The following is a 26,729-nucleotide window of genomic DNA, read 5'->3' on the forward strand; positions in this document are numbered from 1 at the left end:
CAGGGGCCTTGAAGGTGACCATCAACCTCGGGATGCCCTCTGTCCCTCTCTGGCAGTCAGCCTTTCCCCTGCCCAAGCCACTACAGCCCCCACTGCTGCTTGGGGTCACCCCAGACGCTCACTGACCCCCTCTAAGAGCTCTCTACTTTTCTATCTCAGGGGTCATCCCCACCTACCTGGGCGTACTGACTGCACCATCCTCCACGCCCACACCCTCTATTACAGTCCCATTTTCATAAGTGGGATTTCTCCTGTCCCCTCTCTGTCTCCTAACAGCCTGGGGAGTATGAGGGCAGGTTATTTTTTCCTGGGGAAGTTACAGATAACCTGCGTTTCCCAGTCAGAGGCTACAGATGAGAGTCAGGGCCCGGGTCTGACCCCAGGGCTCAGCCCCTGCCTGGGTGAATAGAGTTCTCCACTCTGTCCCCGTTCCTCCCTGTCACATCACCCATTGCCTTTGACCTCAGAATAACTGTAGTCCCTCTGTTCTTCCCAAAGCTCCCAGGCTCTCAGAATCTACACAGATTAACATTTCAAGTACTTATTATGCGCCAGGAATTGTGCTCAGTGCCCTCACATATATTACCTGATTTAACCCCCGCCCAACCCTGGACCTGGTAGGATTATCCCATTTTATTCCCAGCCTCGGGGATTAAGGGCTTGCCCAAGGTCACAGAGGGGGAGCTAGTATGAAGCTCGGGGCTCCGATAAGGCATTCTCAACAAAACTGTGCCATCAGCCCCTGCTGATTTCTGGCAACCCTCCTTCTCCCTCCCCAGCCTGGACTCTGTGGCTGGTGTCTGTAAACACATGCATGGGACACCAGAGACAATTTCATTCCCTCTACCTGACCCTGCTCCTGCCTGCTTCCCACAGGGGCCGCAATGAGTTGTCTGTCATCCTTCTCCACTCTGCAGCTGTGGCTGCAGAACCATCCTAAGGGAAGCCATCAAGTGGGGACTTTTTCAGAAAGATAGGAGATTGACCACATGCCCACTAAAAAATAGGGGAATGAAAAAAGATATCCACTCTCAAGGACAAAGAGAGTGGGAGAGACGACATGGTGAGAGAAAGATTTAACAAATGGATGCAGCCCGAAAGCGATGGAGGAGTACTGCTGCTGAGCGGGCAGGCAAACCCGTGCGCACAGGCACGTAGGAGCGAGATAAAGGAGAACTGTCCTCCTGGGTCCAGAGGAGCCTGGACACCCCAGTCCTCAGATATGGGACTCCAGTTCCCCCTGTAGTTTGCACCTAGAGCACAGAGGAAGTAGGGATTCATATACAGCAGGGGCAAGGCTGAGGAAAAACACAGGGAAACCACGGGAGTGGATGTCCCTGTGATGACAAGAGTCCCAGCTCCAGTTCCAGCCCCACCCAGGAGCACAAGAGCTTGAGCCTGGCAACTCTCTGGCTTTGGGATCCCTTAGGGAAAAGGCACCTGCCATTTTCATCTCCCCATAGTAGCGGTTCTCAAATTGTGGTCAGCGGATCAGTCACATCAGCATCACCTGGGAACTTGTTAGAAACACAGCTTCTTGGGCCCCATCCCAGTCCTGTTGATTCAGAAACTCTGCAGGCAGAGCCCAGTCGTTGATGTTTTAACGAGCCCCAAGTGACTCTGATGCTCACATAAATTTGAGCTCCTGCTCATACAGTTTCCCGTTAGCTTCTTAGTGACTTGCTCTTAACTATGAAGGGATGACCAAAGATCACTAACTATTAAAGAAGACCTCCCAAATGAAAAAGTGTCCAAAATCAAGCAGGAAAAAAAATGACCCCAGTAGACACAAATAATGTAGGGAACAGGAGAGAAAAAGAGAAAACTCTAACATGTATCCTCAAAAACACGTGAAAATACTTTGCAATTTTATTTACATAAAACAAGCTCCAACTGCTATTGAGAAAAATATTAAATCGGAGAAGAAGAGTAGTATGACCGGATGTTACGTGGAACTTTTTTGTTCCGGAAGTTCAGTTGAAGTCCCAAAGCTGGTAACCAAGGGTGATAACCTCACATTCTAAGAGAGGTGGTGTTACCACATTAAGGACAGGACTCACCAAAAAAAAAAAAAAACAGCCCAGTGGCCACCTCCCCCAGCCACCTAGAGAGGTTGGGAAATTTCCAGTTCGTGGAGGTGAGAGGGTCTTGAATCTCTTCCCCTCCCCATGTTGCTCCCATCTACTCACTCCTGGTGAAGGGGACTGCCTTGTAGAAAGGGGGTCTGCCCTCCCATCCTCTGGCTGAAGCTTGCTGATTCAGAAACTTGAGGGCTTGCCGTGGGGCTCCAGATGGTTTATGGCAGAGTTAATAGTGTCTCCTGAAGTTGGAGGTCTACGCAAACCCGGAGACTGGGGTCCCTCTCTCCCCTGGATATGATTAGGTAGGAGACTGGTGGGAACAGCCCACAATGGCAGGCTGAGGGTGGGAGGACAATGAGATTTTTAGCCAAGTGGACCCTGTTGTCTTGAAGGTACCCCACAAGCCAGGGTGAAGAGATTTCTGCAGAAAGAGGCTGTGGGGTGAATGGTCAGGGATGGGAGCAGGAGAGGTCACAAGACAGTGCCTGGAGCATTAGGAAATGCCAACACTCTGAAGACTCACAAGGGGGCCAGAGGCATCGGCATGGGAACATCTGCCCTACAGAGGACACAGCCCCTGCCCGCACATCTTTCGTCCCTTTTCTCTGATGCCCGTATCCCCTGCCTAGAACCTGGAATATCAGAGCAGGGAGACAGAAGAGGAAGAGCAAAAGTCAGAACAGACCTCATCCCCTCAGGCCACTAGCCCGAGCTAGCTAGCCACCGGGGAGATGCTGTGAATTGGATGTAAGATTGAGTTTTAAATTGGACTGGACTGGATTTTTTTTTAAAGAATTTATTTTTCCTTTTTCTCCCCAAAGCCCCCTGGTACATAGTTGTGTATTTTTAGTTGTGAGTGCCTCTGGTTGTGCTATGTGGGACGCCGCCTCAGCATGACCTGATGAGCGGTGCCATGTCCACGCCCAGGACCCAAACCAGTGAAACCCTGGGCCGCCGAAGCGGAGCGCGTGAACTTAACCACTTGGCCACGGGGCTGGCCCCATGGACTGGATTTTTTAATGACTGAAATTCAGTCTTAATTATCAAAATGAGACTTTTTCTTACAACTAAGGATGCCTGGAAGGAGATGGAACCTGCTCAAGATATTGTCAAGTGTCAGGGAAGGAACAGTTGACAGGATATGTCTGAATCCAGTGGCTGAAGAAAAATAGACCCCATTCAGTAAGCTGTCTACTCAGTGTACATAGAACTATGTGGATAACTATTGGGAGAAAGAGCTAAAAGAGTTCAGTGTGATGATGGCTTCTGAGAAAGGAACTGGGGTTGAGGGGACCTGAAATTGGTGACTTATTTTTCAACACAAACATGTTGTACTACTCAATTTTTAACCACATGCATCTACTGCATTAATAACATTTTTAAAAAATGTTCTAAGGTCAAGTCATGAAACGCTATTTGCCAGCTACATGACAGAGTCATGCCACCTGGTATCAGCTGGGTCCCCACACTCACTTGGGTATCTCAATGGCCATCAAAGCTGGCCTCCAGCTTCTGCAGCATTTGGAAGGTCTCCAAATCACCTAGATGTCCTCCCTCTGAACTGGTAACCCACCTCTGACAATCCATATTGTATATGGTGCAGGGGATTAGAAAGCAGCCAGGCTGAGTCAAATCCCAGATGTCCCACTCTTTAGCTGTGTGACCTTGGGCAAGTTATTTCAACCCTTTGAAGCTTCAGTTCTCCCCCTCCCCAACCCCTGCAGCCCCCATGACATTAGACTCACACCCACCCTTTAAGGTTGTAAAGATTAAATGTGGTAATGTCAAGAGTAAATATAGTCATTTCTTCCCACAGAATTGCCTAACCTGTAACAAGGTGATTTCAGCTCTCTTCCTCTCCCCCTCATCTGCCTTCTCTTCTCTTCCTCTCCTTTTGTCACCTGCCCACAATTAGCAGTGCCATCTCGCTATTGTTCCCAGTCCCTCCTCCTTACTCCTCCAAGTTTTGCTCCATCAATTGTCCCTTCATAGCTTCAATCTCTCAGGTTCCTGTCTGTGACTCCCCTACAATTACAAACATCAGATACCCTTCCCTGACTCCATCTTCGCTGCCCATACATGGCATCACTTTCCCCTGCCCACCTCAGCCCAACACTGAAAGGATCATCTTCTGGATGACTCCATTTTTCAGCCCCTCCTCACTCCTCAAGCTCCTGCCACTCCACTGAAGCCACCTCAAGGTCACCAAGGCCAGCAGACCCTTCCCTGGCCTTGCCTTTCTTGCCTTCAACCCTGACCATACCCTTGTCCTTGAACTCTTGCCTTTCGAGACTTTCCCTTCTGGTTTTCTGACCACCTCTCTGACGTCTCTTTGAGGGTCTCCTCTGAGGGGGGTTAATGCTGGGGTTCCAGAGGCTCTGCCCTTGGCTGTTTCTCATCTCATCCATATGCACTTTCTCCCAGGGAAAATTCTACCCACTCAAGCCCTTCAAGGACCCCCCATACCCCTCAATCTCCAGCCCATCAGACCCATCCCTGTGATGCCCTGTACTCGTTTGCTCACCAGATATAGAAGATGAAGGAGAATACAGGTGCCCCGCCCAACAGAAACAGCATCCGCCAGTGGGGAAGGCTGTAGGCAAGCCCGGTCAGGAACATGACGCCCACAGTGAAAAAGCAGTGTTCCAGGATGATGGCATGGGCCCGGTGGTCACCCACTAGCCACTCAGTGGCTGTGCAGAGGCCGAGAGGACAAAATCATGGTCAGCTCAGGGTTCCCAAGGCTACCCCTGCACTCAGCCTTTTGAGATGCCCCAGCCCTGCTTGGGATGGTTCAGACCTGGCAAAAGTTCTTTGGCCTACTCATGATCTACCCTAGGTCCAGAGACAGCCCTTCAAAGCCAGAGTGCCTCTGTGCCCCCAGGGCACACCCTAGACCTCTTGCCTGACCTCCCAATCACATGTATAGCCTCCAGTCCCTTCTCAACCTGGCTGTTCCCTCTGAACACCTCCTGCCTGACCACATGCCTCTCATGGATAAGGCCTGGCTCTGGGCACAGCACCTCACACATAGCCTGAGACATGGTAAGGCAAGGAATCAAAGTCTTTGTCTTTGCTCTTAGTGCATCAGTGCTTTGGCCGCCTGGGCCTAGGGTTCTGGGGAGGACCCAGTTTCCTCGGGCTCCACTCTGGCAGGCTCCCAATGAGAAGAGGTTTCCTGCCAGGGAACCCTGAGCACACCAAGTGAAGGCAGCTGTAAGGCTGAATGAGTGTGTGGGCGCTTGGAGCTTTCGCATCACACAGGCCTGGGGTGAAATCACAGCTCCTTTGCTTAGCTGCTGTGTGACTCTGAGCAAGTTGGTTAACTTCCTGAGGCTCCAGTATCATCCTCAGCTAAAGGAATGATAGGATACTACCTACTGAATAGAGTGTTGTCATGATAAAGTGAGATGATACATATAAAGGGCTTAGCAGCATCCCTGGTCCTTCTTAAGGGCTCAATAAATGTAAGCCACATCAGGGGTATGCAAGGGATATGAGACAGGAATGTGCAGAGGACAAGGGGGCTAGGATAGAGGATGAAAGCAGAAGGGCAGTCTGGGCACAGACTCTCCGGCATCTCCAAGTAGCCAGGTGTGGAAGCTCCTTCCTCCACTGCCTGCCCAATTGGGCTGGAATTCTCTCTGTTCTGCAGGCTCCAATGGGGGATGCACCAGCCCCATCCCTACCAGCCCCACACTGACTCGGCCTGGCCTCACCTAAAGACGTGCTGCTGATGGAGTAGCCCACCAACGCCTGGGACACGGCGAATCGGAAGAACAGATACTGATGAAAGCTGTTGACAAAAGCTGTCCCGAAGCCGAAGACGATCAGCCCCAGCAGTGACAGCAGGATGGTGGGGTATCGGCCCAGCCTGCAGGCATTGATGGGAGGCTGCACCAAGCGCAAGGCCTGCCATGGCTGCGCCCATCCGACACCCCCAGGTCAGGTCCTGAGCCGTCCACGGGTCTCCAGAATGCCCCTCCCCTTGCCTCCCTCAGCTTGAGACTCTTGAGCTCTCACTGCCCATGAGGAGGAGGCAGGGGAGTCACAGGGACCAGAGGGAACTCCGGGAGACTCACCTGTCACTTATGAAGCCAAAGATGAGAGATCCTATTAGGAGGCCCGCCATGAACATGGTCTGCACGGTTTCTGTGCTTGTTTCTTTGCCACACACCAAGTCAAACTGGAGGGTTACATGCAGGGATTGGCCACAGGCCTCTACCCAGGGTCAGCCTTCTGGGTCCAGAGACTGAGCCTCCCCTCCCTGGTGGGCCTTTAGGCAGAAAGGACCTGGGACAGAGGAAGATAACTGTGTGTGCAGCATGTCTCAACTCTGTTACCTCTGCCCCCCATCTTGTATCTGGCAGACTGGGAGTTAGGCCTGGAGAGAGGGACCAGAGGCACAGGCCAAGATGGAGAATAGGTGGACAGATAACTGAACAAAGGCCGGAATCACTGAAGACCTTTCCCAAATACAGATGCTGGGCCCCAGCCTAGAGATTCAAATTGGGTAAGTCTGAGCTGTGAAGGGCCCGGGTTGCAGCTTAGGCTGAGAAACCCTGTAAGAGAGGTACCTGTTCAAAGCTGCGTCTTCCCCCAATTCCCTGTCTTCTATGAGTTCTGAGGGCAGAGCCACCACTGAAGAAGCAACTCCCTGGACAGATGGCCACCCTGCCATCTGACATCTGCCCCATCCTTAAATCCACTGTAGCTTCCTGGCTAAGACAGGTGAGGCCAGTGCTGGGCAGCAGGAATCCTGTTTCTGCCCTGGCCCTGCCTCTGCAGGGTGACCTTGGGCCAATTGCTTCCCCTCCATGAGCCTCAGTTTCCCCAATTGTTCAGTGAAGGTGAGGACAAATCTCTGGGCCTACAGGGTAGCTACAGAAAACTCAGGACAAGGCTCACCTCATTGATCAGTGATCGCTGCTTGGTCTCAGGATAGATCCACCCATCATGGCATGACTCTGTGTGGTTGAGGCCATATTGGATTATAGAAGCCAGATCCCAGGCCACAGGCAAGTACATGAGGCATGTAAGGAAACTGCCATTGGGTGCTCGGGGCAGGGTCAGATTCAACTGCTCAGCCTCTGACAGGTTGGGGCCCACTGCCAGTATCCAGCTGGCATTGCAATAGGGCTTCTGGGCTGTGAACATGAAGAGGTCAGCAAACATGAATACGGCCGACAGGACATTGGGGATGAAGGTGAGGGCCACCAGCCTCCGCTGGAATGTACCAAATTCCCCCACTGCATCCAGGATGTTGGAAAACTTGTCATCCTTCTTGCCTTCTGTGGCTCTCAATCTGCGTAACAGCATGTTCAGAGACCAGGAATTGTGACGTGGTGCTGTCTCATGCTGGTTCAAGATCTTGGAAGAAGGCTGAGTTTGGAGCTCTACCTTGAAGTTGTTTTCCCTTGCCATCTGTTCAAAGAAAGGATGCAGCTCAATCTCTATTGACACCACTTCATAGATATCAGAGTCTGGCCTGAGAGCCACTGACCAGAAATTGGCCTCTCTGGCTTGGCACAATTTGCATTCCAAACTTGATGTTCTGTGTAGTTTCCTCTTTTGCTTCTGAAGGTTCTTAGTTAACATAATTTGTCCCCCATTGGCCCACCCATCTGGGATTTTTAGTAGACTTAAGATTTTGCAGAGTTTTAGAGAATGCTATGCTTGTGTTGTCATGGATGACTAAGTTCTGAGGGGCTCTCTCTCCTACAACATCTCCATAACTGAAACTTTGTTGACACACACAGTGAGGCACCACCAGTCTTGCAAAAGGTAGAAGAGGTCTCCAGGGGCCATTCCTTCAAAACAAACAAACAAAAGCCAAAAACATACCTGGATTGGGAATGGCCAGGAACTGAAGCCAAGGTGGGTGGCTGGAAGGCTTCACCATGGAGGTTGAAGCCAGGCCTGGGGGAGTGGGCCAAGAAAAGGGTGAGGTGACATACAGCAGCATAGAGGCAAACTGGAAAGGCAAGTAAGGGTGAGGAGTAAGGTAGCAATATTGACTGTAAAGATATCACCTTGGAACAGCTGCAAGAAGGGGAAATTAAGCTTAAAATTGAAAGAATTGACAAGGCTGAAGAGGTCCTTGGCTATTAGCAGAAGCAGAAGCAAGCCTTCTCTGAAGGAAAATTTCTCCAAGTGAAGCCTGCAAGACTCCCACAGATTCAGATCAAGCAAAGAGCTCAAAACAAAAATCATCAAACACGAGGAGTGACATCAGCATCATGGAGTGCGCTCTTCCCCCAGACTCTCCCCCAAAGATACAATGAAAAGGACATTCATATACCAACAGAGGACATTCACACAGAACAGAAGACATCTGAGAGACCCAGGCAGCTATACCTCTGAAGGTGGAGGTGCTGGACACCCTGGAGGAAGTTGAAGGAGGTAAGGGGATCTCCTTTCCCTCCTGAATGGCAGCAATCCAGGGTGCAGGACCACATGCGGCTCTGAGAGGAGGGGGAGAGGGGTAGTGCTCCACAGGAATACCTTCACTCTCCAAGTTCCCTCACAGCCTGTGGGAAAGCCCCACACAGAGGTTGGGCTAAGCTATTTCAGGGATGTCTCCATTAAGCTAGTACCCCAAGAGGGCAGATAGCAAGGGCAGAGTGAGAACACCCTAGGGATTTTGCAGGCAAAAGGAAGTGCCCCTCCCCACCTGGCACACCAGCTCAGTGGGTCAGCCAGAGCACCCGCGCATGCAACAGAAAAGCAGCAGCTGTGAGCAAGCAAGCCACAGATCACAGCGGGCTCAGAATACATGGCTCTTGACCTCCACCCAGTGGCAGAAGGTGGAAGCTGTGACCAATACTATCACAAAGCAGATGCACAAATCTATGCCATCAAACAGTATGAAAAGATATATTAATACTCCAGACCAGAAGGGAAATGACAAGCACCCAGAAATAAATCCTGAAGGCACAGAAGTTTATAATCTAAATGACAGAGAATTCAAAGTAGCTGTCATAAAAAAAAATCAATGGGTTACAAGAAAATACAGATAGTTCAGTGAAATCAGGAACTTATTTACAAAAGAGATTGAAACTATAAAGAAAAACCAATCAGAGATGTTGGAGGTGAAAAAACACAATAGATGGGATAAAGAAAAATCGCACTCCCTCCACAATAGAGCTGATATTATGGAGGAGAGAATCAGCAGTCTGGAGGACAGAAATATAGAAATGCTTCAGATGGAGAAGGAGAGAGAACTAAGACTAAAAAGACATGAAGAAATTCTCTGAGAAGCATCCAACTCAATTAGGAAATACAAAATAAGGATTCTAGGTATTCCAGAGGAAGAAGAGGAGGAGAATGGAGCAGAAAGCTTGTTCAAACAGGTAACAGCTGAGAACTTCCCAAACCTGGGGAAGGAGCTGGAAATACAAGAGAAAGAAGCTATCATAACTCCTAATTGTATCAATGTAAAAAGACCTTCTCTGAGGCATATAGTAGTAAAGCTGGCAAAAGTCAACGACAAAGAAAAATATTAAGGGTAGCAAAGCAGAATAAAATAACTTACAAAGGAACTCCTATCAGGCATTCAGCAGATTTCTCAGCAGAAACCTTATAGTCTAGGAGAGAGTGGAATTTTGATATATCCAAAATTCTGAAAGACAAAAACTTTCAGCCAAGAATAGTCTATCCAGTGAAAATATCCTTCAGATATGGTGGAGAAATAAAAACTTTCCTAGATAAACAAAAGCTAATGGAGCTCATCACCAAAAGACCCCATCCCCATGAGAAATGCTCAAGGAGGAAAAGAAAGGAGTTACAAAGCTTTGAGAAGGGAGATAAATAGGTAGACAAAATCAGAAAATTGCAGCTCTTTATCACAACAGATTAGCAAACACTTAATTATAACATTAAGGATAAAGGGGAGGAAAACATCAAAAACAAATATAATCTCATCATTTCAAGCACAAACCACAATACAAGATGGAATAAGTTGTGACAATAATAACTTAGAAGGGGAAGGGCAAAGGGATGGAATTGGCTTAGTCAAAGGAAATAAGAGGCTATCAGAAAATGGACTATCTCATCTATGAGATTTTTTATACAAACCTCATGGTAACCACTAAACAAATCATCAGAACAGAGACATAAATGATAAATAAAGAGAAAACTAAGAAAACCATCATAGAGAACTATCAAGCTGAATTGGTAGTCTGAAATACATGGGACAAGAAAAAAGGGAAATGAAGAAGAACCAGAAAATGAGTGATGAAATGGCAGCATTAAACCCTCGCACATCAATAACCACCTCAATGTAAATGGATTGAATTCTCCTATCAAAAGACACAGAGTGGTGGCCTGCATTAAAAAACAAGAATAACAATATGCTGCCTCCAGGAAACACATCTCAGCTCTAAAGACAAACACAGGCTCAGAGTGAAGGGATGGAAGATGATACTCCAAGCTAATGGCAAACGAGAAAGCAAGTGTTGCTCTACTTGTATCAGACAAAGTAGATTTCAAGACAAAACAGATAATGAGAAACAAAGAGGAGCAGTATATAGTGATAAAAGGGACACTCCACCAAGATGACGTAACACTTATAAATATATATGCACCTAACACAGGAGCACCTAAGTACATAAAGCAACTATTAACAAACCTAAAAGGAGATATTAACAATAACATAATAATAGTAGGGGAGCTTAACACCCCACTTACATCAATGGAGAGGTCATCCAGACAGAAAGTCAACAAGGAAATAGTGGATTTTAACAAAAAAACTCTAGATGGACTTAATAGATATATAGAGAACACTCTGTCCAGAACCAGAAGAATACACATTCTTCTCAATTGCACATGGAACATTCTTTTTTCTTTTTCCTTTTTCTCCCCAAAGCCCCCTGGTACATAGCTGTATATTCTTTGTTGTGGGTGCTTCTAGTTGTGGCATGTGGGATGCTGCCTCAGCATGGTTTGATGAGCAGTGCCACGTCTGCGCCCAGGATTCGAACTAACGAAACACTGGGCTGCCTGCAGTGGAGCGCGTGAACTTAACCACTCGGCCACAGGGCCAGCCCCGGGAACATTCTTAAGGATAGACCATATGTTGGGAAACAAAGCAAGCCTCAATAAATTTAAGAAGATTGAAATCATATCAAGCACCTTTTCCAACCATAATTCTGTGAAACTAGAGATCAACTACAAGAAAGAAGCTGGGAAAGTGACAAATATGTCGAGACTAAACAACATGCTACTGAACAACCAATGGATCTTTGAAAAAATTATAGGAGAAATCAAAAAATTTCTGGAGACATTCAACGCAATCCCTATCAAAGTTCCAACAACATTTTTTACAGAAATAGAACAAAGAATCCTAAAATTTATATGGAACAACAAAAGACCCCAAATAGCCAAATGATTCCTGAGAAAAAAGAACAAAGCTGGAGGTATCACACTCCCTGATTTCAAAACATACTACAAAGCCATAGTAACCAAACAGCATGGTACTGGCACAAAAACAGACACACAGATCAATGGAACAGAATTGAGAGCCTAGAACCACATGTTTATGGACAGCTAATATTCAACAAGGGAGCCAAGAGCATAAGATGGAGAAAGGAGAGTCTCTTCAATAAATGGTGTTGGGAAAACTGGACAGCCACATGCAAAAGAATGAAAGTAGACCATTCCCTTACACCATGCACAAAAATCAACTCAAAATGGATTAAAGACTTGAATGTAAGACCCAAAACCATGAAACTTATAGAAGAAAACATAGGCAGTACACTCTTTGACATCAGTCTGAGCAGCATATCAAGTCCCATGTCTGATTGGGCAAGGGAAACAAAAGAAAAAATGAACAAATGGGACTACATCAAACTAAAAAGCTTCTGCACAGCAAAGGAAACCATCAACAAAACGAAAAGACAACCTAACAATTGGGAGAAGATATTTGCAAATCATATATCAGATAAGGGGTTAATATCCAAAATATACAAAGAACTCATACAGCTCAACAACAAAAAACCCAACAATCCAATTAGAAAGTGGGCAAAAGATCTGAACAGAGATTTCTCCAAAGAAGATATATGGATGGCCAACAGGCATATGAAAAGATGCTCAACATCATTAGCTATCAGGGAAATGCAAATCAAAACTACAATGAGGTATCACCTCACTCTGGTCAGAATGGCTGTAATTAACAAGACAGGAAACAACAAATTTTGGAGAGGATGTGGAGAGAAGGGAACCTTTGTTCACTGCTGGTGGGAGTGCAAACTGGTGCAACCACTATGGAAAGCAGTATGCAGTATCCTCAGAAAATTAAGGATAGATCTACCATATGATCCAGCTATCCCGCTGCTGGGTATTTATCCAAAGAACTTGAAGACACAAAGGCATAAAGATACTTGCACCCCTATGTTCATTGCAGCATTATACACAATAGCCAAGACATGGAAGCAACCTAGGTGCCCAAGAAGGGACGAATGGATAAAGAAGATGTGGTATTTATACACGATGGACTACTACTCAGCCATAAGAAAGGATGAAATCCAGCCACTTGTGACAACATGGATGGACCTTGAAGGTATTATGCTGAGTGAAATAAGTCAGAGGGAGAAAGTCAAATACCATATGATCTCGATCATAAGTAGAAGATAAAAACAATGACCAAAAAAACACATAGCATTGGAGATTGGATTGGTGGTTACCATAGTGGAAGGGGGGAGGGAGAAGGGCAAAAGGGGTGATTAGGCTCACATGTGAGGGGATGGACTATAATTAGTTTTTGGGTGGTGAACAAGATGCAATGTACACAGAATTCGAAATATGATGTTCATCTGAAAATAAATAAATTAATTAAAAAAAAGAAAAATGTTAATTGTAAAATGTAGGTGCTGGGTATATGATACATTCAACTTTTCTGTGTGTTTGAAAATGCTCATAATAAAATATTGAAAAAAAATTTCTGGAGACAAATGAGAGTGAAAATACACCCTACCAACTCATATGGGATGCAGCACAAGCAGTCCTAAGAGGGAAATTCATAACAATACAGGCCCGCCTTAACAAACAAGAAAAATCTCAAATAAGCAATTTTAAACTACACCTAACAGAATTAGAAAAAGAAGAACAAAGCCTGAAGTCAGCAGACGGAGAGAAGTAATAAAAATTAGAGCAGAAGTAAATGAAATTGAAACAAAAAGAAAACAGTAGAAAGGATCAATGAAATAAAGAGCTAGTTCTTTGAGAAAAGAAGAAAACTGACAAACCCTTAGCCAGACTCACTAAGAAGAAAAGAGAGAAATCTCAAATAAATAAAATTAGAAATGGAAGAGGAGAAATTACAATGGATATCGCAGAAATACAAAAGATTATAAGAGAATACTATGAAAAACTATATGCTAACAAATTGGACAATCTAGAAGAAATGGATAAATTCTTAGATTCATACAACCTCCCAAAACTGAACCAAGAAGAAATAGAGAATCTGAATAGACCAATCACAAGTAAAGAGATTGAAACAGTAATCAAAAACCTGCCCCAAAATAAAAATCCAGGACCAGATGGCTTCTGTGGACAATTCTATCAAACACTTAAAGATTTAATACCTATCCTTCTCAAACTATTCCAAAAAACTGAGGAAGGTGGAACACTTCCTAACACATTCCATGAGGCCAACATCACCCTGATACCAAAGCCAAATGAGGAAGGAAAACTACAGGCCAATATCTCTGATGAACATAGATGCAAAAGTCCTCAACAAAATAATGGCAAACTGAATACAGCAATACATTAAGATCATACACCACAATCAAGTGGGATTTACACGAGGCACACAGGGGTAGTTCAACATCTGCAAATCAATCAATGTGATACACCACATTAACAAAATGAGGAATAAAAACCACATGATCATCTCAATAGATGCAGAGAAAGCATTTGACAAGATCCAACAGCCATTTATGATCAAAACTATCAACAAAATGGGTATAGAAGGAAATTACCTCAACATAATAAAGGCCATATATGACAAACCCACAGCCAACATCATACTCAATGGGGAAAAACTGAACGCCATCCCCCGAGAACAGGAACAAGACAAGGGTGCCCACTCTCACAACTCCTATTCAACATAGTACTAGAGGTTTTGGCCAGAACAATTAGGCAAGAAAAAGAAATAAAAAGTATCCAAATTGTCAAGGAAGAAGTGAAACTGTTTCTATTTGTGGATGACATGACTCCATATATAGAAAATGGTAAATAATTCATCAGAAAACTATCAGAAATAATCAACAACTACAGCAAAGTTGCAGGGTACAAAATAAACATGCAAAAATCAGGTGGATTTCTGTACTCTAATAAACTGACAGAAAGAGAACTCAAGGATACAATCCCATTTACAATTGCAACAAAAAAAATAAATCTAGGAATAAATTTAACCAAGGAGGTGAAAGACATACAATGAAAACTATAAGACATTATTGAAGAAATCAATGATGACATAAAGAAATGGCAAGATATTCCATGCACATGGATTGGAAGAATATAGTTAAAATGTCCATAATACCTAAAGCAATTTACAGATTCAATGCAATCGCAGTCAGAATCCCAATGATATTCTTTGCGGAAATAGAGCAAAGACTCCTAAAATTCGTATGGGGCAACAAAAGACCCTGAATAGCTAAAGCAATCCTGAGGAAAAAGAACAACACTGGAGGCGTCACACTCCCTGACTTCAAAATATACTACAAAGCTATAGAAATCAAAACAGCATGGTACTGGCACAAAAACAGACACACAGATCAACGGGACAGAATTGAAAGCCCAGAAATAAACCCACACACCTATGGACAGCTAATCTTTGACAAAGGAGCTAAGAACATACAATGGAGAAAGGAAAGTCTCTTCAATAAATGGTGTTGGGAAACCTGGACAGCAACATGCAAAAGATTGAAAGTAGATCATTATCTTACACCATTCACAAAAATTAACTCAAAATGGATCAAAGACTTGAAGGTAAGACTTGAAACCATAAAACTCCTTGAAGAAAATACAGGCAGGACCCTTCGACATCGGTATTAGGAGGATCTTTTCAAATACCATGCCTACTCGGACAAGGGAAACAAAAGAAAAAATAAAGTGGGACTTCATCAGACTAAAGAGCTTCTCCAAGGCAAAGGAAATCAAGAACAAAACAAAAAGACAACCCGCCAACTGGGAGAAAACGTTTGCAAATCATATATCTGATAAGGGGTTAACCTCCAAAACATACAAAGAACTCACACAACTCAACACCACTGACAAAACAACCCGATCAAAACATGGGCAGAGGATCTGAACAGACATTTTTCCAAAGGAGATATACAGATGGCCAATAGGCACATGAAAAGATGTTCAACAGCACTAATCATCAGGGAAATGCAAATCAAAACTACACTAAGATATCACCTTACACCTGTTAGAATGGTTATAATCACCAAGACAAAGAATAACAGATGTTGGAGAGGATTTGGAGAAAAGGGAACGCTCATACACTGTTGGTGGGAATGCAAACTGGTGCAGCCACTATGGAAAACAGTATGGAGATTTCTCAAAAAATTAAAAATAGAAATACCATACGACCCAGCCATCCCACGACTGGGTGTTTATCCAAAGAACTTGAAATCAACAATTCAAAGAGACTTATGCACCCCTATGTTCTTTGCAGCATTATTCACAATAGCTAAGAAATTGAAGCAACCCAAGTGCCTATCAACTGATGATTGGATAAAGAAGACATGGTGTATACATATACAATGGAATACTACTCAGCCATCAAAAACCCACGAAATCGTCCCATTCACAACGACATGGATGCACCTTGAGGGAATTATGCTAAGCGAAATAAGCCAGACAGAGAAAGACAAACACCATATGCTTTCACTCATATGTGGAAGATAAACAAACACATGGACAAAGAGAACAGATTAGTGGTTACCACAGGGGAAAGGGGTTGGGAGGTGGGCACAAGGGGTAAAGGGGCACATTTATATGGTGACTGACAAATAACAATGTACAACTGAAATTTCACAATGTTATAAACTATTATGACCTCAACATAAAAAATTATCAAACACATGAGAAGACAAGCCATTCTGAGTCAACAGAAAAAACAAACAGCAGATTCAGAGTGCAGATGTTGAAATTGTCAGATAGAGAATACAGAACAATATCATGTATGCAAACATTTTAAAGAAATAAAAGTTGTAATTACAAAGATTAACTTACAACAAGAATCAGCAAAAAGTAGACACCTTTGAAGGGAAGACACTGAACTTCTAAAAATAAAAACTTGTGGGTAACAAATTGTTGTTGAGGTACAAACACTACAAGGAGGATTAAACAGATTCGACACAAAGAATAAGTAAACTGGAATATACAGTTGAAATGTGAAAGAGATGTAAAGAGACTTGGAAGATAGAAGATTTAACATGCATCTAGTTGGAGGCCCAATATGAGAAACAGAAAAGAGATATTCAAAGAGATAAAAGCAATAAATTTCTAAAACTAGAAAAACATGAATCCTTAAATTCAGGAAACAGTATATCCCAAACAGGATAAATAAAAAAGAAAGCTATGGCTAGACACATTGCAATGAAACGTAGAACACCAGCGACAAAAGAAAAAATCTTCAAAAACATCTAGAGAGAAGACACATCATGAACAAATGAGTAGTGTCCACAGTCGTCTGTTAAGAAACAAAAGTGGTTAAGCAATAGGAAATCAGAAGAGAGTGAAGAACACCTTCAAAATGTCGATAGAAAATAATAGCCAACCTAGAATTGTCTACTCAGTAAAATTATCTGTCAAGAACTAGTGTAAAATAAAGAGTTATAGATAGTCAAAAATTGAGGGAGCATACGTGCAAGAGACCTGATTAATGAAACTTGTAAAGGATAAGAAGGAGGAAAATTATCTCAGGAGGACAGTCTGAGATGCAATAATGAGCAATCAAAATGGTAAAGATGTAAGCAAATCCAAATACGGATTGTATTAAATAATAAAAATTTGTCCAAATTGTGGAGTTAAAAAAAAAAAGATCAAATGATGGGCAATAATACTATGTCAGGAGGGGACACCAGAGCCAGAGTGTCCCAGAACCTTTCTATTGTTTGGGGTGTAGGAGAGGAAAGGCAAGACTTCAGAGTTACATTTGCACGATAAAACTTCAATGATAACCAGGACAATTATATAGCCAGAAAACAGTAATGGAAAAACGTAGACTAATGGGAAAAACAAAAACAAAATCTCAATCCAGAAAAAAATCAAGGAAAGAGAAAAAAACAAAGGAAACACAGAAAAAGTGGATTGCAATAATTGTGATTGGAGAAATGAGTCAAAGTATATTGATTATCACTAGTTAAAGGAGATGGTTGGATTGAGCTTTTGAAAAATAAAATTAATATGCTGTTTTTAAATAGGGTGGCCGAGCTTTCCCAGTTTTCCCAGAACATACCCAATTTATGTCTTTTGTGCTAGTGTGGTGATTCATAGTGTCCCTTTCCCTCTCATACGGGTCTTGATTTGGGTGACCACTCGGTCACCCTGTAAGATGGCACACCCAAAGCGTAAAGACAGGAAAAGACCGAGAGTAAAAGGCTGGAAAACGTTACAATAGGCAAACATCAATCAAAAGAAAGCTGATTTAGCTATGTTACTACCAAACAACATAAAGATGAAGCATCATTTGGAATAGAGACTTCACCTAAAAACAAAAGTTTCAGTACACCAAAAATATTAATTTTAAATATATATGAACCTAATAAATGTCTTCAAATACACAAAATAATGGGTATAACAAACAGGAGAAATTGACAGCTCCAATAACATAATGAGAAATATCAATGCCTCTTTTTCAGGGGGTCAAATTATAGAAATTTAGCAAAGACAGAGATTATTTGAACAACAAACACAATTAGCAACCTTTATGGAATGGCCATTTATAAAATTCTACATCTAACAATTAGAGAATATGCATTTTTCTCAAGCCTACTTGGGGCATTTGTGAAAGTTTACCATCTACTCGGCAATAATGTAAGCCTCAACAAATTTCAAAGAATAGGTACCATGTAGACCTGTCTTCTGACTATAATGCAATGAAATCAAACAGCTTAATTTAAAATTCCAGTGTACTTTTCATATATTTCTAATACAGTTATATTCACTTATCACAGTTGCATTCCATCCTGGGATCCCCTAATCTCCTAAATTATTATTTTTTAATTTGTATACATTAAGGTTCATTCTTTGTGCTGTAAAGTCCTATGGTTTTTGACAAATGCATAGGCGCATGTACCCGACATTAGAGTGCCACAGAAGTTTCACCACCCTAAAAAATCTCCTGTGCTCTATTTATTGAACACTCCTCTCTCCTCTCAAACACCTGGCAAACACTGATCTTTTTATTGTATATCTTGCCTTTTCCCGAATGTCATATAGCTGGAAACATACAGTATATATCCTTTTCATATTGGCTTCTTTCGCTTAGCAATATGCACTTAAGGGTCATTCACATCTTTTCATGGCTTAATAGCTCATCTTTTAAAAAAATCACTGAATAATATTCCACTATATCCACATACCACAGTTTATCCGTTCACCTCTTGAAGGACATTTTGGTTGCTTCCAGTGTTTGGCAATTGTGAATAAAGCTGGTATAAACATTTGCGTGCAGGTTTCTGTGTAGACATAGTTTTCAAACCAGTTGGGTAAATACCTAGGAACACAAATGCTGGATCATATGGTAAAGCTATGTTTAGCTTTGTGAGAAACTGCCAAACTGTCTTCCAACGTTGCTGTGCCATTTTGCACTCCCACCAGCAATGACTGAGAATCCTTGTCGTTCTGCATCCTTGCTAGCAATCGGTACTTTCAGTTTATTGGATTTTAGCCATTCTAACAGACATGCAGTGTATCTCATTCTTTCATTTTTTTCCATTCTTTTAAATTGTAATTCCTCAGTGACAAATAATGTTGAGCATCTTTTCTCATGCTTATTTGCCATCTGTATATCTTCTTTGGTGAATTATCTCTCTGGATCTTTTTCTCTTTTTTTAATTGGGATGCTTATTTTCTTGTTAAGCTTTGAGTTCTTTGTATATTTTGGATACAAGTGTTTTATGAGATATATGTTTTGCAAACATTTTCTCCAGTCTGTGGCTTGCCTTTTTGTTCTAACAGCATCTTTTGCAGAGCAGAAGTTTTTAATTTTAATAAAGTCCAACTTATCAATTTTTTTCTCTCATAGATTTTGCTTTTGGTGTTGTATCTAAAACTTCATTGCCAAACCTAAGGTCATCTAGATTTTCTCCTGTTTTTTTCTAGAAGTTTTGTAGGTTTTTTTTTTTTTTTGCCAATACCATGCTATTTTGATTATAGTAGCTTTACAGTAAGTCTTGGAATCAGGTAGTGTGAGTCCTCCAGTTCTGCTCTTCTTCACTATAGTGTTGGCTATCCTAGGTCTTTAGCCTTTCCATGTGAACCTCAGAATCAGTTTGCTGATGTCTGTAAAACACCTTGCTGTGCTTTTGATTGAGATTGTACTGAATCTATAGGTCAAGTTGGGAAGAATTGATGTCCTAAAAATAATACGGAGTCTTCTAACCCATGAACAAGGAATATATATAATTTTAAGTTTATTTTCATAAATATTCATATCTTTTAAGTTAAAAAAATGTCAGAAGTCAAAGAAGAGATCATAATGGAAACTTAAAAATATTTATAAATGGGAGGAGGGGCGGAGCAAAATGGCGGGGTGAGCTGACCTGGGATTCTCTCCCCTCCAAAATACAACAAAAGATTGGAAGAACTGAATTTCAGAGAGTAAACATAATGCCAGCTCATTAGAGACCTACAACACCAAGAAGGCAGAGATCATAAACCCTACTTACAGCCTCGGAGGCTCTGGAATGGTAGGAGAGAACATCGCTCCCTCCCCTAGAGTCTGCGATCTCTGCCGTGGGTCAGGAAGGAGTGGGGGAGGGGCCGCGTGACCCGGGGATCATCCAGGACTCCTGCCCTGGTTCAGTGGAAACCCACTGATGGGGGGGAAAGCTTCCGTCCGTGGGGACCCCATAAACCAAGGGCCTTGGGAGACCAGAGAACAGAACTGATCTGAACCCAGACCGGCACGTGTGAGTAACAGCCCCTCCCCCCAGGCAAAGCCAGTGGGCGCAGCCATCTTGCCCCAAGGCGGAGAGGTCATAACATGTGGCTCTCGACCCCCATCTAGTGGCGACAGGCTGTAACTGCAACCGAATTCTACCACCATGCGAAAAAACCGCTCCTCTACCATCCAGCAATTTATAAAAGCCCCAGACCAGAAGGAAAACAATAAAACATAGAATTAAGTCCTGAGGACTTGGAATTAGGTAAACTAAGTGATAATGAGTTCAGAGCAGCTATAATAAAAAAACTCAATGAGGTAGAGAGGAAGATAGAGAAACAAGCCGAGTTCTGGAGTTACTTCACAAAAGAGATTGAAATTATAAAGAAAAATCAAACAGAATTACTTGAGATGAAAAACACAATGGACCAGATAAAACAGAATACGGATTCCCTGAATGCCCGTGTAGACAACATAGAGGAGAAAATTAGCATAATCAAGGACAGACAGGCTGAATGGCACCAGACAGAGGAAGAAAGAGAACTAAGAATTTTAAAAAATGAGGAAAATCTCCGAGAGATAATGGATTCAATGAGGAGTAAGAACATAAGGATCAGAGGAATTCCCGAGAATATGGAAAAGGAAAATGGAGCAGAAAGCGTGCTTAATAAAATTATTGAAGAGAACTTCCCAAATCTAGGGATCAATGGAGAAATGTGTGTAGAGGAGGGTTTTAGATCTCCTAGATTTGTCAATGTAAAAAGACCTACTGCAAGGCACATAGTAGTAAAGTTGGCAAGTAGGAATGATAAGGAGAGAATACTCAGGGAAGTAAGGAAAAAAAAGAGAATAACCTATAAAGGAGCCCCTATCAGACTGTCAGCAGATTTCTCTACAGAAACCCTACAAGCTAGGAGAGAATGGAGTGACATTTTCAAAGCCTTAAAGGATAAAAATCTTCAGCCAAGAATACTCTATCCAGCAAGAATTTCCTTCAGATATGAGGGAGAAATTAAATCTTTTCCAGACAAACAAAAGTTAAGGGAATTTGTAAGTAAAAGCCCTCCATTACCAGAAATCCTCAAGAAGGCTCTCATACCTGAACAAAGAAAAAAGGGAGAAAGGGGACACAATCCACAGACTAGGGAGACTGATGGATAGAACCAGAACAGGATAGCAAATATTCAATTATAGCATTAGGGTAAAGGCAAGGAAACTACCAAAACAAGGACGATCTTAGCACTCTGACTACCAATTAATAAGAAGAGTTGGAATAAAAAATGAAAATAATTATTTAGGAGGGGAAGGGCAAAGGGTCTAAATCAGTATTGGTCAAGTAAGTAAGAGACCACCAGAGAATAGACTATATTATACACGAGATTCTCAATACAAACTTCAAGGTATACACTAAAATAAAGTACAGAACAGAGTCACAAATCATAAATAAGGTAAAATCTAAGAAACCCAGCATACGAAATTGCAGTATTAAATGGGTAGTCTAAAGCAAACAGGAAAAGAAACGCAGCAAAACAAGATAATGAGCGACAGATTAACAGCACTAAGTCCGCATGCATCAATAATCACTCTCAATGTGAATGGATTGAACTCTCCAATAAAAAGACACAGAGTGGCAAAATGGATTAAAGAACACGATCCAACAATTTGTGGCCTCCAGGAAACACACCTCAGCCCCAAGGACAAACACAGACTCAGGGTGAAGGGGTGGAGGACAATACTTCAAGCAAATAGCAAGGAAAAAAAGGCAGGTGTTGCAATTCTCATATCAGACCAAGTGGATTTCAAAATAAGACAGGTAAAGAGAGACACAGAGGGACAATATATAATGATCAAAGGGACACTTCATCAAGAAGAAATAACGCTTATAAGTATCTATGCACTCAACACAGGAGCACCAAGATTCATAAAGCAACTATTAACAGACCTAAAGGAAGATGTTAAAAACAACACAATAATAGCAGGGGACCTCAACACCCCACTCACATCAATGCACAGATCATCCAGACAGAAAATCAACAAGGAAATAGTGGAGCTAAATGAAAAACTAAAACAATTGGACTTAATAGACATATATAGATCACTGCACCCTGAAAGAGCTGAATACACATTCTTCTCAAGTGCACATGGAACATTCTCTAGGATAGACCATATGTTGGGAAACAAGGCAAGCCTCTACAAATTTAAAAAAATGGAAATAATAACAAGCATCTTCTCAGATCATAGTGCTATAAGGCTAGAAATTAATTACAAGAAAAAAGCTGAGAAAGGCACAAAGATGTGGAGACTAAACAACACACTACTGAACAAGCAATGGATCATTGAAGAAATTAAAGAAGAAATAAAAAAATACCTGGAAACAAATGAAAATGATAGCATGCCATACCAACTCATATGGGATACAGCAAAAGCTGTATTAAGAGGAAAATTCATCGCAATACAGACACATCTTAACAAACAAGAAAAATCCCAAATGAGCAACCTTAAAGCACACCTAACTGAACTAGAGAAAAAAGAACAAATGAAGCCCAAAGTGAGCAGAAGGAGAGAAATAATAAAAATCAGAGCAGAAATAAATACTATTGAAACGAAAAAGGCAGTAGAAAGGATCACTGAGACAAAGAGCTGGTTTTTTGAGAAGATAAATATAACTGACAAACCACTAGCCAGACTTACAAAGAAAAAAAGGGAGAAAGCTCAAATAAACAAAATCAGAAATGAGCGAGGAGAAATAACAACAGACTCTGCAGAAATACAACAGATTATGAGAGAATACTACAAAAAACTATACGCCAACAGAATGGATAACCTAGAGGAAATGGATAAATTCTTGGACTCCTACAATCTCCCAAAGCTCACTCAAGAAGAGGCAGACAATTTGAACAGACCAATCACAAGGAAAGAGATTGAAACAGCAATCAAAAACATCCCAAAGAATAAAACCCCAGGACCAGATGGCTTTCCTGGGGAATTCTACCAAACTTTCAGAGAGGATTTAATACCTATCCTTTTCAAGCTATTCCAAAAAATTAGGGAAGATGGAACACTTCCTAACACATTCTATGAGGCCAACATCACGCTGATACCAAAACCTGATAAGGACACCACGAGAAAAGAGAACTACAGGCCAATATCACTGATGAACATAGATGCAAAAATTCTAAACAAAATTTTGGCAACCAGAATTCAGCAATTCATCAAAAGAATCATACATCAGGATCAGGTGGGATTCATACCAGGGACACAGGGATGGTTCAACATCTGCAAATCAATCAACGTGATACACCACATCAACAAACTGAGGAATAAAAACCACATGATCATCTCAATAGATGCAGAGAAGGCATTTGACAAGATCCAACAGCCATTTATGATAAAAACTCTGAACAAAATGGGCATAGAAGGAAACTACCTCAACATAATAAAGGCCATATACGACAAACCCATAGCCAACATCATACTCAATGGGCAAAAACTGAATGCCATCCCCCTGAAAGCAGGAACGAGACAAGGACGCCCTCTATCACCACTCTTATTTAACATAGTACTGGAGGTCCTGGCCAGAGCAATCAGGCAAGAAAAAGGAATAAAAGGAATCCAAATAGGGAGGGAAGAAGTGAAACTCTCCCTGTTTGCAGACAACATGATCTTATATATAGAAAACCCCAAAGAATCCATTGGAAAACTGTTAGAAGTAATCAACAACTACAGCAAAGTTGCAGGGTATAAAATCAATTTGCATAAATCAGTAGCATTTCTGTACTCCAGTAACGAACCAACAGAAAAAGAACTCAAGAACACAATACCATTCACAATCGCAACAAAAAGAATAAAATACCTTGGGGTAAATTTAACTAAGGAAGTGAAGGACCTATATAATGAAAATTACAAGGCCTTTCTGAGAGAATTGGATGACAACATAAGGAGATGGAAAGACATTCCATGTACATGGATTGGAAGAATAAACATAGTTAAAATGTCCTTTCTACCTAAAGCAATCTACAGATTCAACGCCATCCCAATCAGAATCCCAATGACATTCTTTACAGAATTAGAACAAAGAATCCTAAAATTCATATGGGGCAACAAAAGACCCCGAATTTCTAAAGCAATCCTGAGAAAAAAGAACAAAATGGGAGGCATCACAATCCCTGACTTCAAAACATATTACAAAGCTACAGTAATCAAAACAGCATGGTACTGGTACAAAAGCAGGTGCAAAGATCAATGGAACAGAATTGAAAGCCCAGAAATAAAACCACACATCTATGGACAGCTTATCTTTGACAAAGGAGGTGAGGGCATCCAATGGAGAAAAGAAAGTCTTTTCAACAAATGGTGCTGGGAAAACTGGAAAGCCACAGGTAAAAGAATGAAAATTGACCATTCTTTTTCACCATTCACCAAAATAAACTCAAAATGGATTAAAGACCTAAAGGTGAGACCTGAAACCATAAGGCTTCTGGAAGAAAACGTAGTCAGTACACTCTTTGACATCAGTATTAAAAGGATCTTTTCGGACACCATGCCTTCTCAGAGAAGGGAAACAATAGAAAGAATAAACAAATGGGACTTCATCAGATTAAAGAGCTTCTTCAAGGCAAATGAAAACAGGATTGAAACAAAAAAACAACCCACTAACTGGGAAAAAATATTTGCAAGTGATATATTTGACAAAGGCTTAATATCCATAATATATAAAGAACTCTTGCAACTCAACAACAAAACATCAAACAACCCAATCAAAAAATGGACTGAAGACATGAACAGACATTTCTCCAAAGAAGATATACTGATGGCCAATAGGCACATGAAAAGATGCTCATCATCGCTGATCATCAGGGAAATGCAAATCAAAACTACACTAAGATATCACCTTACACCCATTAGAATGACAAAAATATCTAAAACTAATAGCAACAAATGTTGGAGAGGTTGTGGAGAAAAAGGAACCCTCATACACTGCTGGTGGGAATGCAAACTGGTGCAGCCACTATGGAAAACAGTATGGAGATTCCTCAAAAAATTAAAAATAGAACTACCATACGATCCAGCCATCCCACTAATGGGTATCTATCCAAAGAGCTTGAAGTCAGCAATCCCAAAAGTCCTGTGCACCCCAATGTTTACTGCAGCATTATTTACAATAGCCAAGACATGGAAGCAACCTAAGTGCCCAGCAACAGACGAATGGATAAAGAAGATGTGGTACATATATACAATGGAATACTACTCAGCTGCAAAACAGAACAAAATCATTCCATTTGCAATAACATGGATGGACCTTGAGGGAATTATATTAAGTGAAATAAGCCAGCGAGAGAAGGATAATCTGTGTATGACTCCACTCATATAGGAATTTAAAATTATGGACTAAGAACAGTTTAGTGGATACCAGGGGAAAGGTGGGGTGGGGGGTGGGCACAAAGGGTGAAGTGGTGCACCTACAACATGACTGACAAACATTAATGTACAACTGAAATTTCACAAGATTGTAACCTCTCATTAACTCAATAAAAATAATTTATAAATGACTGATAACGAAAACTATAACATATCAAAACTTGTAGGTGGTACAAATAGTGGTACTTTATGGGAAATTTATAGCTTTAACTGCTTTATAATAGAAAATCAGAAAGATTGAAATTAATAAAGTAAATATACATCATAAGAAGTGAAAAAGAATAGAATAAATTCAAGTAAATAAAGGAGGGAGACAATAAAGTTAAGACAGAAATAAAGGAAATAGAAAACAAAAATATAAGAAGAGAATCAACAAAGCCCAAAATTGTTGCTTCGAACAGATGAGTAAGTTAAACAAACCTCTGGTGAAATTAAATAAAAAATGAAAAAGACAAAAAGTACAAATAAGTCTTTTATATATGCAAAAATGATTATAAAGATACAGGAAGATTAAAAATATTAACTAAATACTAACATCAACTTTATGTTAATGATTTTGAAACATAGATGAACTAAATTCCTAAAACAAAATGAATCAATATAGACTTAAGAATAAAGAGAAAGCCTTAAAAGTTCTATAGTGATTAAAGAAATGAAAGCAGAAGTTAAGAATCTTTCTACAAAGAAAACACCAGACCCAAACCATTTTATAGGTCTACCAAACTTTTATGGAACAGATCATTCCAGTTTGTACAAATTGTTTCAGAGAATAGGAAAAGAGATACATTCCCAAATCATTCTAACTTTGATAATAAAACTAGAAAATTACAGTACAGAAAGGAAGGAAATTACAGATGCATTTCATTCATAAAAATAGATGGAAAAAGTCTAAATACGATATTAGTAAATCAAATTTGATAGTGTATAAATAGGAAGAATATACCATGGTCACGGTAATTTTAACCTCGAAATGCAAAGATTGTTTTACTATCTACAAATCTTTATCATGTTTAATAGATTAAAGGAGAAAAACCATATGATCATGTTTATAAATACAGAAAATGCATTTGATGACATTCAACACTGATTTGTGATTTAAAAAAAATGGAAAA

At 41.4% G+C, this 26,729-nt stretch overlaps 1 protein-coding gene across 1 annotated transcript in view; it reads right to left on the reverse strand.

The window, feature by feature from the left end:
- Nucleotides 1-26,729, reverse strand: part of SLC22A14 (solute carrier family 22 member 14) — a 52,219-nt gene that overhangs the window by 10,433 nt on the left and 15,057 nt on the right. The window contains exons 2-5 of the mRNA XM_070492313.1: nucleotides 6,990-7,505; nucleotides 6,164-6,267; nucleotides 5,801-5,955; nucleotides 4,606-4,774 (exon numbers count right to left, since the gene is read on the reverse strand). Of these exons, the coding sequence (XP_070348414.1) occupies nucleotides 4,606-4,774; nucleotides 5,801-5,955; nucleotides 6,164-6,267; nucleotides 6,990-7,505 (944 nt within the window). The remainder of the gene's footprint in view (nucleotides 1-4,605; nucleotides 4,775-5,800; nucleotides 5,956-6,163; nucleotides 6,268-6,989; nucleotides 7,506-26,729) is intronic.

The sequence above is a fragment of the Equus asinus genome, chromosome 21, assembly GCF_041296235.1.
Source record: "Equus asinus isolate D_3611 breed Donkey chromosome 21, EquAss-T2T_v2, whole genome shotgun sequence".
NCBI lineage: Eukaryota > Metazoa > Chordata > Mammalia > Perissodactyla > Equidae > Equus > Equus asinus.